Source organism: Pundamilia nyererei, unplaced genomic scaffold (assembly GCF_000239375.1).
Source record: "Pundamilia nyererei isolate P.nyererei 1_Seehausen unplaced genomic scaffold, PunNye1.0 scaffold00001, whole genome shotgun sequence".
NCBI lineage: Eukaryota > Metazoa > Chordata > Actinopteri > Cichliformes > Cichlidae > Pundamilia > Pundamilia nyererei.
This window is the reverse complement of record NW_005187402.1, coordinates 3,083,208-3,095,398: the sequence shown is the minus strand read 5'-3', so window position 1 is coordinate 3,095,398 and position 12,191 is coordinate 3,083,208. Positions and strand designations below refer to the sequence as shown.

Here is a 12,191-nt window from a genome sequence, read left to right as displayed (position 1 = left end):
TTGCATTGTTCCAGATGTGACAGGAATGTGCATCATTGTTCTGGGAGGCCTCCTTGTTCTTCGGAGTGATGACCTCCATAATGTCTCCAACACTGGTACGTTTTTACTGTTGTATTTCAAAGGGGAACAGAGTTGTGGTGAAATTTCCTTTTGATTTGCGGGTTTTATTCACTTCCAATTATGATACCTCTTAGCCCCCAAGTGATTATATGTATGCTAGACAACTTCAGGGCATGCTCCTAATGAGATGAAGGATGGTGTCCTGGGGGATTTCCTACCAGATCTGAAACAGCGCATCACTGAGCTTCTGGACAGTCTGAGGTGCAACCTGGTCGCACTGATGGAGCAAAACATAGCACCTCAGAGGCGTTGAAAATTGATCTTTCAGGCAAGAGGAACAGAGGAAGACCACAGAGAAGGTTCATGTTCATGTAGCGAAGGGGAATATGCTGGATGTGGGTGTGATAGAGGCAGTGATGACCTCTAAAGGGAAGTGCCAACTTGGCAGACTAAAATTGTTTTGTAGTATTTGGGCTTTATCTAATGATCTAATGATGTTACCAGAAAATGTCATGTGGAACTGTCATACTGATCTCACTGTGAATGCTACTGGTTTCAGTTGCATTTTGAGATGAGTAGTGTCAGCTGTTTGGAGAGAAACTGTACTTTGAACTGTGCTTTTACCTTTATTTTTATTTTTGCAGAAACTTGAGTGCAAGTAAACTACATAAAACAAAATGCTCTGTTATTACAACATCCGTTAGCATGCACTAGATTAATGTTACTGACTAAGGTCGATTGATTTTAACATAATTTTTAACGGCATCACATACTTTGTTTTTGGTTTTTTTTAAGTTGTTGTTTTTTGTCTACCCTGTAACCACAGTCTTTAGCGGAAGTGTTTAATCTACCTTTTGAGTGTGTGAAGATTGCAAAGATTCAAAAGTTCTTGCATTTTTAAACTCAGCTCGATTTGATAACACAGGAAGTGGAAACTTGTCAGCTGCAGTCGAGACGGACGACTGCCTGAGAAAACTATCATTTGTTTTGTCTCGTGGGATCTATTTCTGCTGTGGTAATTGACTGTAGTGTAGAAGTCATCAGTTTTTATGAAACTGTCTTTACAGATTTCCCAAGCTGCTTAGAAACTGGGAATGTATTCAGTATATTTGAAGTGTTTTTATTTTCTAACACACGGGCTCAGCTGATGACTCAGTCTTGCTGTATATGGTTTTGCAATAAGTGTTCACATTCAAGCTCAAGTAAAACCTGTAACATGCTGTTAATGCTGTTTGTATAAAAAAACAATGTATAAATGTCACATGTAACTGATGTAACTATTTAATAAGTGCTATAATGTTGTTTATCTATCCATTTTCTTCCTTATCCGGGGCCGAGTCGCGGGGGCAGCATCCCAAGTAGAGAAGCCCAGACCTCCCTCTCCCCAGCCACCCCCTCCAGCTTATCCGGGTGAACACCAAGGCGTTCCCAGGCCAGCCGAGACATATAATCTCTCCAGCGTGTCCTGGGTCTGCCCCGGGGCCTCCTCCCGGTGGGGCATGTCCGGAAAACCTCACCCAGGAGGCGCCCGGGGGGCATCCTTGTCAGATGCCCGAACCACCTCAGCTGGCTCCTTTTGCTGTGGAGGAGCAGCGGCTCTACTCTGAGCCCCTCCCTGATGGCTGAACTTCTCACCCTATCACTAAGGGAGAGGCCAGTCACCCTTCGGAGGAAGCCCATTTCTGCCACTTGTATTCGCAATCTTGTTCCTTCGGTCACTACCCACAGCTCGTGGCCATAGGTGAGGATAGGGGATTGACCGGTAAATTGGGAGCTTCTGCATCACTGCAGCCGCTGCACCAATCCGTCTGTCGATCTCCCACTCCCTTCTCCAATTTCTCATGAACAAGACCTCAAGATACTTAAACTCCTCCACTTGGGGCAGGGTCTTGTCCCTGACCCGGAGTGGGCACTCCACCCTTTTCCGGCTGAGAACCATAAAAATTATGAACAGAATCAGTGACAAAGGGCAGCCCTGGCGGAGCCCATCACCCACCAGGAACGAGTCTGACTTATTGCCAGCTATGTGGACCGTAGCAATGGGCCAGACACCCCATACTCCCAGAGCACCCCCCACAGGATCCCCCTGAAGGACACGGACGAATGCCTTCTCCAAGTCCACAAAGCACATGTAGACTGGTTGGGCAAACTCCCATGCACTCTCAAGTATCCTTGGGGGGATAAAGAGCTGGTCAAGTGTTCCACGATCAGGATGAAAACCGCATTGTTCCTCCTGTATCCAGGGCTCTAGACTAACTTTTTGCCATGGGCGTACCATGGGCACAAAAGTTAGGCGTACACAAATTTTATAATAATTTATATAATATAATGTGTTTTTCTGGATACACTGTGCTTTTTCAGCATTCAAAGACTGATGACACCATGTCCGAGCACTGGCTATGAATTTCAGAAGGATCAGGCCTTAACTTAACAGAAAAGTTAGCAATGGTTCTTTTCCTATTACAGCTACATCCACTTCTGTGGTGCCTAGGCTGCTCACTAGGGCTGGGTATCATCACTGATTTCTATAATCCATTCGATTCCGGTTTTCAAAGTCCCGATTCGATTCAACTTAGCCTCAGACAGTCAGAAATATTATAATTCTGATCATTTATCAGTACTGACTTCTTCAGAATTGTGAACATCACAGCAGATGCCTTTGTGTGAAAGTAACTGAGAATAAAACACAGAAAAACATGAAGGAGACTTTCCCTGGTCTGGCTTTTTATAGCAGATAACCTTAAAAATATTCTACAATGTTCTGCATATAAAGTTTAAATTTCTTCAGTATTGAATAACAGAACAAATAGGCTTTCTTGTCCGAGGTCATTTAAGTGAAAAAAAGAAAAGAAAAAGACAGCAGCCACAGCGCTGTAAACAACGGTAGACTGGTGGGTAATAAGCGAATTAATAATACAGAAAACAGAGATTGGAAACAGGAAACTGTTCTTGAAGTACAGAGAGAGATAGAGAGAGAGCTAGCTGTGCATGAAGTGTGATTTTAATAGTCGTGGAAGCAAAACAGCAAAATTCATGACGACATTGATCAAATGTGAAGCGCAGTTTGCTGCTTCTTTTGCTGCTGGCTCGGTGAATTTTGGTTGGAGAGAGACAAAACCTGCAGCTCAGAATCAGCGCAAAAAGATGTAAACACAGCGCGGACCGCACGCATCAGAATCGCTAAGCTCCGACAGCGTGTCCGTCTACGGGTCGTCGGGTGAGAAAGCCGAGAAAGACAAAGCTGATTCTGATGCGTCGGTCCGTTCTGTGTTTACGTCTTTGTGTGGAATCCGTGTACCTGCTCTCATTTGCTGTTTGGTTGTTGTTGAAATGGTTTTGTGAGCTTTAATCTGAGAATCTGGCGTTTCTGGCAAAACACAGTTATATTTAAAAGTCGATTCAGGATTTAATGAATTGATATCGCTTTATTCAAGCTACTCACCTCCCACTTCCACCTGCACTTTCAACTGGATCACGGCCAATCAGAGAGGTCCCGCCCCTGACTATCTCTGATTGGTTTAGTCCACGATAGGGGCAAAATGTGTGTCTGTTGTTGACCACAGGGAAGGTTGCAGATTTTATTTTATTTTTTTTGCTACCTGAACAGTTGGTCGCACAGGTGCAACCAAATATTTTCTTTTAGTCACACCACTGAAAAATTTGGTCGCATTTGCGACCAAATTGGTCGCACTCTAGAGCCCTGTCCTGTATCCGAGGTTCGACTAACGGACGGACTCTCCTCTCCAGCACCCTGGCATAGACTTTCCCAGGGAGGCTGAGGAGTGTGATTCCGCTGTAGTTGGAACACACCCTCCGGTCCCCTTTTTTAAAGATGGGGACCACCACCTCGGTCTACCAGTCCAGGGGTACCGCCCCTGATCTCCACGCAACATTGTAGAGGCGTGTCAACCAGGACAGCCTTACAACCTCCAGAGCCTTCAGGAACTCAGGGCGGACCTCATCAACATCAGGGGCTCTGCCACCAAGGAATTGTTTAACTGCCTCAGTGATTTGCCTCCGGAAATTGGCGGGTCATTCCCCTCATACCCAGACTCTGCTTCCTCCTCGGAAGATGTGTCAGTGGGATTAAGGAGGTCCTCGAAGTATTCCTTCCACCGCCTGACAATTTTCTCAGTCAACAGCACTCCACCCACACTACACACAGTGCAGGTTGAACACCGCTTTCCCCTCCTTAGTTGCCTGACCGTTTGCCAGAATCTCTTCGAGGTAGTCCGAAAGTCTTTTTCCATGGCCTCTCCGAACTCCTCCCACACCCGAGTTTTTGCTTCCGCCACCGCCCGCTTGGCCTATCTTTCTACCTATCAGCTGCCGGAGTCCCACAGGCTAACCAAGCCCAGTAGGACTCCTTCTTCAGCTTGGTGGCTTGGTTACCACCACGACAGGCACCAACTACCTTGTGGCTGCAGCTCAGTGCTGCGGCTTCTGCAATGGAGGAGCTGAACAGGACTCAATGTCCCCAGTCTCCCTGGGAATGCTGTTGAAGCTCTGCTGGAGGTGTGAGTTGAAGATCTTGCGGACCGGGGCCTCTGCTAGATGTTCCCAGCACACCCTCACTGTACGTTTTGGTGCGCCAAATATGTGGTGTAGCCGTGGGTCCTTTGCAGTACTCACTTGGTCCCTTGAAAAGGTGGGGAGCTACTGTTGATAGTGTTGATCCCGGTGAAGTGCCGCAATTGCAGCCTGAGGCTACGTCCACACTAGCCCGGATAGATTTGAAAACTGCGTTTCCGTCTGAAAACACTCCATATCCACACTAGTGTTTTCAGTCGTTTTCACAGAGTTGTGTGTCCACATTGAAATGGATGAAAACACCTATGTCCCAGTACTGCGCATGTGTGAAACGCAAGAAGATTCGACCTGCCTCATTTCTGTCTGTCGTTTATTTACTTTCTGGCTCTTTGAACCGTTGCGGCAAAAGGTCGAGGCAAAGCACCGAGTTTTTTAAATGGACTAACAATGAGGTGGAGTTGTTGCTGCGAGTAACACAAAAGTACAAAGTTGCAAAAGCAAGTGAGAATTAAGGAATTTGAAGAAATGCTATCTGGAGCATGTACAGACTGATATTAATCTTTAATAGGGCTGTCAAAATTGAGAGCAAACAAAACAACTGCTGCCCTCCACTATCTTAGTATAATTGGTCACATGACGGCACCCAAATGTTTGTGTTTTCGAGAGCGTTTTGAAAACGCTGCGTTTTCCTTCCGCGAAAACGCCATCTCAGTGCGTCTCAGGCATGTTGGACAGCTTCACTCCTTGTGCTCAACTCCATGCAGCGGATCTTGAAAATTTGGATGAGGCAAATGTTTTAGTTCATGCCTTTCGACACTGGGCAAAGAACTATGTGTCACTGAGTAAGCTAACAGCTTACAAGGAAATTTAAGTGACCATTGGAGAAGAGGATAAAGCCATGAGAAGTGCAATTCGAAGAAAAGGATTCGTGACAAGGGTGAAGCAAAGTAAGCTGACAGTTGGAGGAAATGCCAGACCGCTTGCGAAATCACATCTGGTTAAGCAATAAAAACAAAATGAGAAAAAATAGTTGTCCGGGAAAAAAAAAAAAGAGGAAAAAAGTTGACCATGTCAGACAACAGTGAATCCAAAATCTATAAAACAACTCATATAAGTTTTATTTGCTCGCAGTTAAATTATTCAACCAATATATCCAAAGAATAGTCAAAGAAATAGTCAGAAATTAAAGGACAACCACTATACTGTATATTGCCATTGAATATAACAACTGAAATAATTAATTATTGTATCAAACAATCTCAAATATCCAGAATTCATTGGTTCTAATAAGACAATGACAGTAGCTCTGTGTAAATTCAAAACATTACCCACTTTGCTTAAATATTATCTTAATAATCTTGTTTTTCTTTTTTAAAGCTCACAAAGAAGAATGTGGTCTGATTCAGCTCGGAGTACAGCTTTTTATACAGTGAAGCCCCCTTTTGGCTGACTGGTAGTGGTAAGGTTCAAAATATCAGTCCGTTAGCAGGGTCGTACTGCCGTAAGACATCCATCCATCGATGAAAAGAGAAACACAACAAAGGCAACAAAAAAAGTGGCTGTGGAGCCATCAGAGAACACTTAATGTGAGTGTTAACAAAAACTGTAGGGAACAAATCACTGTCATGTATAGGTCTATACAGAGGTTATGGAAGCTGTACAAAGATTATTGTAACAAACAGACAGTAAAAACAAAGCCTGGTAAAAATTCTCAACAACCTTCTAAAAGGATAAAACCCTTAAATAAAGCGTGACAAAATAAATAACCCAAATGTTTTTGGAGGGACACCTCCTTTTTTTCCTTTATCAGTTTTTATCATTGAATCATGGCCAGACAGAAAACAAATATACTGTATCAACATAGGATGTTTATACCCTCCATATTAAAAGAGGCTTCGACAAATGATTGTGTCATTTACTCTTTTATCTATGTTTGTTTGATTATTATTCTTTTTTTTAATCTAAATGGGTGGTCATGCAAATAGAAAAAAGCCAAGTCCTTTATGCTTTTAGCTTGGTGTTAAATCTGACAGTTCATCTGTTGGTGATGGACTGGCTGGTTTCCAGTCTTGCTGTGCCCTTAAACACACTTACCTCAAGTACTAGCTATTCTTTCAGCCAACTAGTCTATGCAACTAGCTAGTTTCTGCCTAACTGTGCTTTCTCAGTCATTAAGCAGCTTCAGCCTTCGCTTTATGTGTCACCCCCTCTTGTTTTTCTTGCTGAAAAACATTTCTCAAGTCTAGTTCAGCTCCTGAGAGCCAAACCAGGTAGCTAGCGTGCTGTAGAGCAATATTTCAAGAGGTTGACTAGTTGATTTAAGGTGGTCTGGTATTCCAAAATCATTGCTTGATGTCTGCTTTGTCTGCCCGACAAGCCACCTAGTCAACAGGTAGATGAGAACTCGCATAAGTAGATCAATTGGCATTCTTAGATTACGCTACGTCTTGTTTGTCTGAGCTGACAAGTCAACTGGTTTTCACAGCAGCTGGTTTGTGAGCAGACTTAAAAGGTGCTGTTTTAGTGCTCCAAGATCCAACCTGCCTGCCTGTTGAACAAATAGAGTACTACAGACGGTGGATACCCACGATTGAAGTACTCAGGATGCCTTCGTTAACTTCTCTAGTTCTTAAGTTTCCTAATTCCTTTCCACAAACTCAGCATGACCAGTCAGGAACTTTTTGCCAGTATGTCAAGGACACATGGTCATGCCAGCAGTGTACATTCCAGCTGGCATCAGCCTGTTACCAGGTAATAGGTCCAAAATCAGAGTGCAATCCTTTGTATAATTCCAGTCTTTCTGTAAACAGTTTACAACCACTCTCCTAATAAGTGTGACACCAAGCCTTCTGCGGTCTTTCGGTAGTCTTTTATTTACAGCTGGGAAGGAGTAGCCCAAAAGCAGTCGATGGGCAGTCCAACGCCAAGTCTGCACACAGTCCAAAAACCTGATGAAAACCAGACGACCCGCCAGTCTACACGAATCCAGTGAAAAGCAGTCTGTATTCCAGTATCAGCTGAGAAGTCCAACTACCAGATGTCAGAGCTTAGTTCTCTGCTGGTGAGGGGTACAAAGGTGCTGTTCAGGTGGAGTTCTGGCTTCTTCCCAAGGGTATTGCTCTGTTGCACCTGGGAAACACACAGCACCACCATGATTAGCACTAACCTTGCCATATAATGGTGCTTCATTTTATGGTATGACAAAATATTGCATGCCAATACTGTGCCTTGACTTAAACATAAGAACTGTACTGCATTTCGTTTCCCAGTCTGTTAGAATAAGCATGTTTTCAGGCTAGATGATATGAAGATATTGTTTTCTTTCTATATTCTCTTTTATTCAAACAGACCTCTTGTTCCCCAGTGAACTGCTCTGAACCCCTGGGGAGAAGAGAGGATTTATTTTTATTGTGTTTAAGCTCTGAGTACATGCAAACAGATAACAGCAAGCAAACTTTAGAAAAGGATACACTGTGCTGATGTTGGGTGCTGGGGACTAACTAAGAACATCATACGTATAAGTGGCTTAGTCTTTTCTCCCACCTGTCCATTCAGCAGTGTCATAGGGATATTGCAATAGACATGGCGCCCCCCGGGGCCCAGAGTGGAGAACTGCACCGTGGAGGGAGGTGGAAGTGGGGGTGAGGGCTGTGGGGGAAGTTGAAACTCATAGCTGCGGCAGAAATGCCGCATTTGAGCTGCTGTAGCACTGTGACCCCCTCCTAATGGCAAGGTCATCTGGTTGTAGTCAGGGATCTCTGTTGCCAAGGCGACCTGTGTGTAAAAGACATGACTTTCTAGTAACTTTCATTAGCTTCAGCATTATTGCAAGAGGCAACTAAATATGAAGCATTCATCATGAAAATGCTGTTTGTAGACTTCTGTTAGGTTCTGGGTGAACTATGAAAACAAGATAATTGTAAATTAATGAAATAAATGTAAATTAACTTAAGTGTAATGTGTTAAAATAATTCAAGCTCGAGTTTCACTTATTTTTCAAAATAGAGCTAAACACAGGAAAACGTGAAATCCCCGAATTCCGTCTGATATGAATTCAAAGGCAAGTTTTAAACAACTGAAACAAACTTTCTAGTCCAAACTGTACATTTGAAAACACAGCAGTGGAAACATAAGAAGTACAGAAACAGTCAGAACATAGTCACAAACATTAAAGAGAGATCCATGGCAGTCAAAGAATTCTGAACTGAACTGGTGGTAGAAAAACTTGTAAAACTTTATCATGGGACAAAGTCAGAAAACTTTTTATTCCGTTTTTATTAGAGTTGACCGGTGGTTATATACATGCAGTTTTAATGTCCTGGTGACCAAAGCCAAAGCCTCATCAGAAATGGTCTTAGTGGAAGGATGGCTCTAAGAAAGTCATTGGTAAGGGATGGAGACAGGGAGAAAAATTGAGGTATGGCAAATTACCCAAAATTGGACTACAAATCATTGGCAAGAGGACTTGAATTCAAATGTGAAATGGTTCAAATTGTTATCAGTATGTACAAAAGTGAGTGGCTACAGTCACCGGTAAAACCTGGTGGAGGCTCCGTCATGGTTTGAGGCTGCATATCAGCCAGTGATGTTGGAGAGCTTTTTTAAAATTGATGGAATTACAAATGCAGAAAAGTACAATCAGATTTTGATCCACCATGTAAAAACCATCTTGAAAGCATTTGACTGGCACTGGCTTTTTCAGTATGACACTGATCCCAAACACACTGTAAAAGTCCAGTAAAAGTGTACCTGGATAGAAAAATGCACAATGAAGCACTATCAGTCATTGCATGGCCTCCCCCAGATGCTGGAGCTCAACATTCCTTCTTTCCTGTCCTATCAAACAGGTAACAATGCATTGTTCCTGATCATCTGCTCTCACAAGGTAGCCCAAAGTTCAGGAAAAAATTTATTTACAGGTGTAACAACGACCAACTAAGTCTGTGTTTTTAAGATTAATGTTGTCATAGTGCAGTGCCAAGGTCACTGATTTGAGAAAAACCATCTACTAATTAATAAAAGTTCGAACTAAAAGACATGTGCTGACCTGATGGTGTCCATGCCGACTCTCATTAGGGGGCACCAGGGAGGCAGAAGTGGTTGTCATGGCAATAGTGGAGACTGTGGTCTGTAGGTCACCAAAGAGGCCCTGTTCACCAGAATCCATTACCTGTTAACACAGAGATTCCTCCAACAGTGAGTCAAAATTCGATCCATCTATTCCATCCATCCATCCTCCCTCCCTCTGTTGGAGGTTATGGGGTGCTGGAGTCTTTCTTTGCTAACAGTCTTTTGCAAGGTCAACGCAGAGAGACATACAATCATTCAACAACTTTATTCAGAGTTTCCACCTATGTAGCATAATCTAAGCCCTGGTGCATAAAATAATTTGACACACCTTTACACACTTAAACACCATCTAGATTCCATGACATCAATTATTAGAGTAGAAGAAGACATTAGAATGATATCACCACGCTGTTGCGGTTGTTGTTAATATTCTCTGTGTAGCATCATTCTTCAGGAAGGAAAGCAGCAGGAAACATTTATTTGCTAATCAGGGCATACACAACCTGAGGCATGGTAAACATCTACACATTTTGCTTTGCTGTGATTCCAATTTTAATACATTACCTGTGTTTTGCAGACATTTTAAAGGCCATCTGCCTGTTTGAATGCGCCCAAGGAAAGAGTACATCTCAGTAGAATTTTTTGGCTCCCATGCATGAAATGGACATTATTAATATAGGTATAGCTCAAGATGTCTGAGTTTAAGGGTTTCTATAATGACACATGAACAAATTCACATGCTATCCAAAATGTTTTTATCACTTATAGTCGCACATGTATTGTAGACTTGCTTTTTTTATGACATTTCTTTTCAGAGGTCATAAATCAGTCCCAGAGTGGAGGCTATACCACTGTAGAAAGATAAAGTATATCGAGAATACATGAAAAAAGACGCAGTGTACCTGACGTCTGGACAGTGTCTCTCTGCGTTTAGCGGGCATATCGTAGACCACCTGTTTCCAAAACTTAGATGACAGCTCATTGCTCTTAGGACCCCTCCACTTGATGATGGATAAAACCTGAAGAGAAGGAGACAAATTACAAAAAAAAAGATTTTGCCATTCTGGCCGGTGATAACTCTTCAGGTCACCCCATAAACTCTCCATCCTTTCATTCATCCGCCCTTTCTGTATACCTTGATGGTATGTTTAAGTGCCTCCACCTCTTGGTAGTTGATGACATTCTTCAGGTCTGCACACTCTATCATGATCACCTAGAACACGGAGAGATTTCTAAGCAGAAGACCTTCGCCAACAAAACTCTCCATATGTAATAATGCAATGTCCGGGTAGGTTCTCAGTAATCCAGGTTATGGTAGTAGTAAGAGCTTGAACACAGAAAGTGAATGAACTTCTTTAAATTTGTAAAGATATTTCACCTCTTATTCAAGCGGCTTCTTTAGTTCTAAAAACAAAAGGTGGGCAGCTCCAAGTATTTAACCCCTAGTAGAGGTCGTCTCTCAGTTATCAGCCACCTGCAATGAAGTTTAGAGATCCAGATGCTTAAACACCCAAATCATACTCAGACGACCTCAATAGGTCACATGATGGGGTGGGACAGTCCCACAGTGGTTTTATCCTTATTTTTGGCTTTAATTTATCTGATGACTCACATGATCAATAGTAGGCCAACAACCACAACTAGCGTTTAAATACCTGGGACTCTCCACCTTAACTAAAGAAACCTCTTGTGAGGTCAAAGGTCTTCACAAACCTAAAGAAGTCTTCTTGCCTTCTTTTTTCAAACTGTTAAGAATAATAATGCAATCAAGTTGGAAAAATGTCTGTCCTCTAGATTTTTACCGTTGACCTCTGAATCCATACCTTGATCTCCCCAGTAACAAGCATGGAGTGGAGGCGTGTCTCTATCTGGAAGATGCTCCAGCCTCTTTTGGCGACAAACTCTGGCGTTAAAACGATGATCAGACGTCTGCTCTGCTCCACGCTACGAGCCAAGTCCTCAATGTAGGCTGGGAGAGACACATGGAGAGTAAGAATAATGAATAGAGAAGGGACAACTCGGCAGATGGCCCCGCCCCCTCCTGAGCCTGGTTCTGCCCGAGGTTTCTTCCTGTTAAAAGGGAGTTTTTCCTTCCCACTGTCGCCAAAGTGCTTGCTCACAGGGGGTCATATGATTGTTGGGTTTTTCTCTGTATGCATTATTGTAGGGTCTACCTTACAATATAAAGGGCCTTGAGGCGACTGTTGCTGTGATTTGGCGCTGTACAAATAAAATTGAATTGAAATTGAAAAAGAAAACTTTTCCTTTTATTCTGTTATTACTAAAAAGTTTCCATGAATATCCACATGATGGTGCAATAGCAAGTTTCCTGTGTCTCCAGATTTTGTTGTGAGCCAAAACAGAAGTGACAAAAAAGCAGGTTAATAAGCTTTTGCTCTTAATATTGTCAGTGCTGAACTAATCCTGTAACAGTCGTGCATTTCTTTCTCCAGAATTACTGAGAGGTTTTAATTGTGTGGATGCTTTAAGCATCCACACTATTGAGTTCCTGTTTCTCTTTATTCTTTATT

General features: G+C 42.8%; 1 protein-coding gene across 4 annotated transcripts in view; it reads right to left on the bottom strand.

The window, feature by feature from the left end:
• Positions 1-5,871: 5,871 nt before the first annotated feature.
• The window catches only part of il1rapl2 (interleukin 1 receptor accessory protein-like 2), a 479,888-nt gene continuing 473,568 nt past the window's right edge, over positions 5,872-12,191 (bottom strand). For 2 of the 4 annotated variants that reach the window (XM_013913212.1, XM_005719421.1), the window contains exons 13-19: positions 11,484-11,629; positions 10,796-10,873; positions 10,563-10,679; positions 9,638-9,760; positions 8,134-8,364; positions 7,941-7,971; positions 5,872-7,719 (exon numbers count right to left, since the gene is read on the bottom strand). In XM_013913212.1, coding sequence (XP_013768666.1) covers positions 7,631-7,719; positions 7,941-7,971; positions 8,134-8,364; positions 9,638-9,760; positions 10,563-10,679; positions 10,796-10,873; positions 11,484-11,629 — 815 coding nt within the window. In that variant the 3' untranslated portion in view covers positions 5,872-7,630. The remainder of the gene's footprint in view (positions 7,720-7,940; positions 7,972-8,133; positions 8,365-9,637; positions 9,761-10,562; positions 10,680-10,795; positions 10,874-11,483; positions 11,630-12,191) is intronic. The other 2 variants (XM_005719422.1, XM_013913713.1) reach the window with 1 other exon arrangement.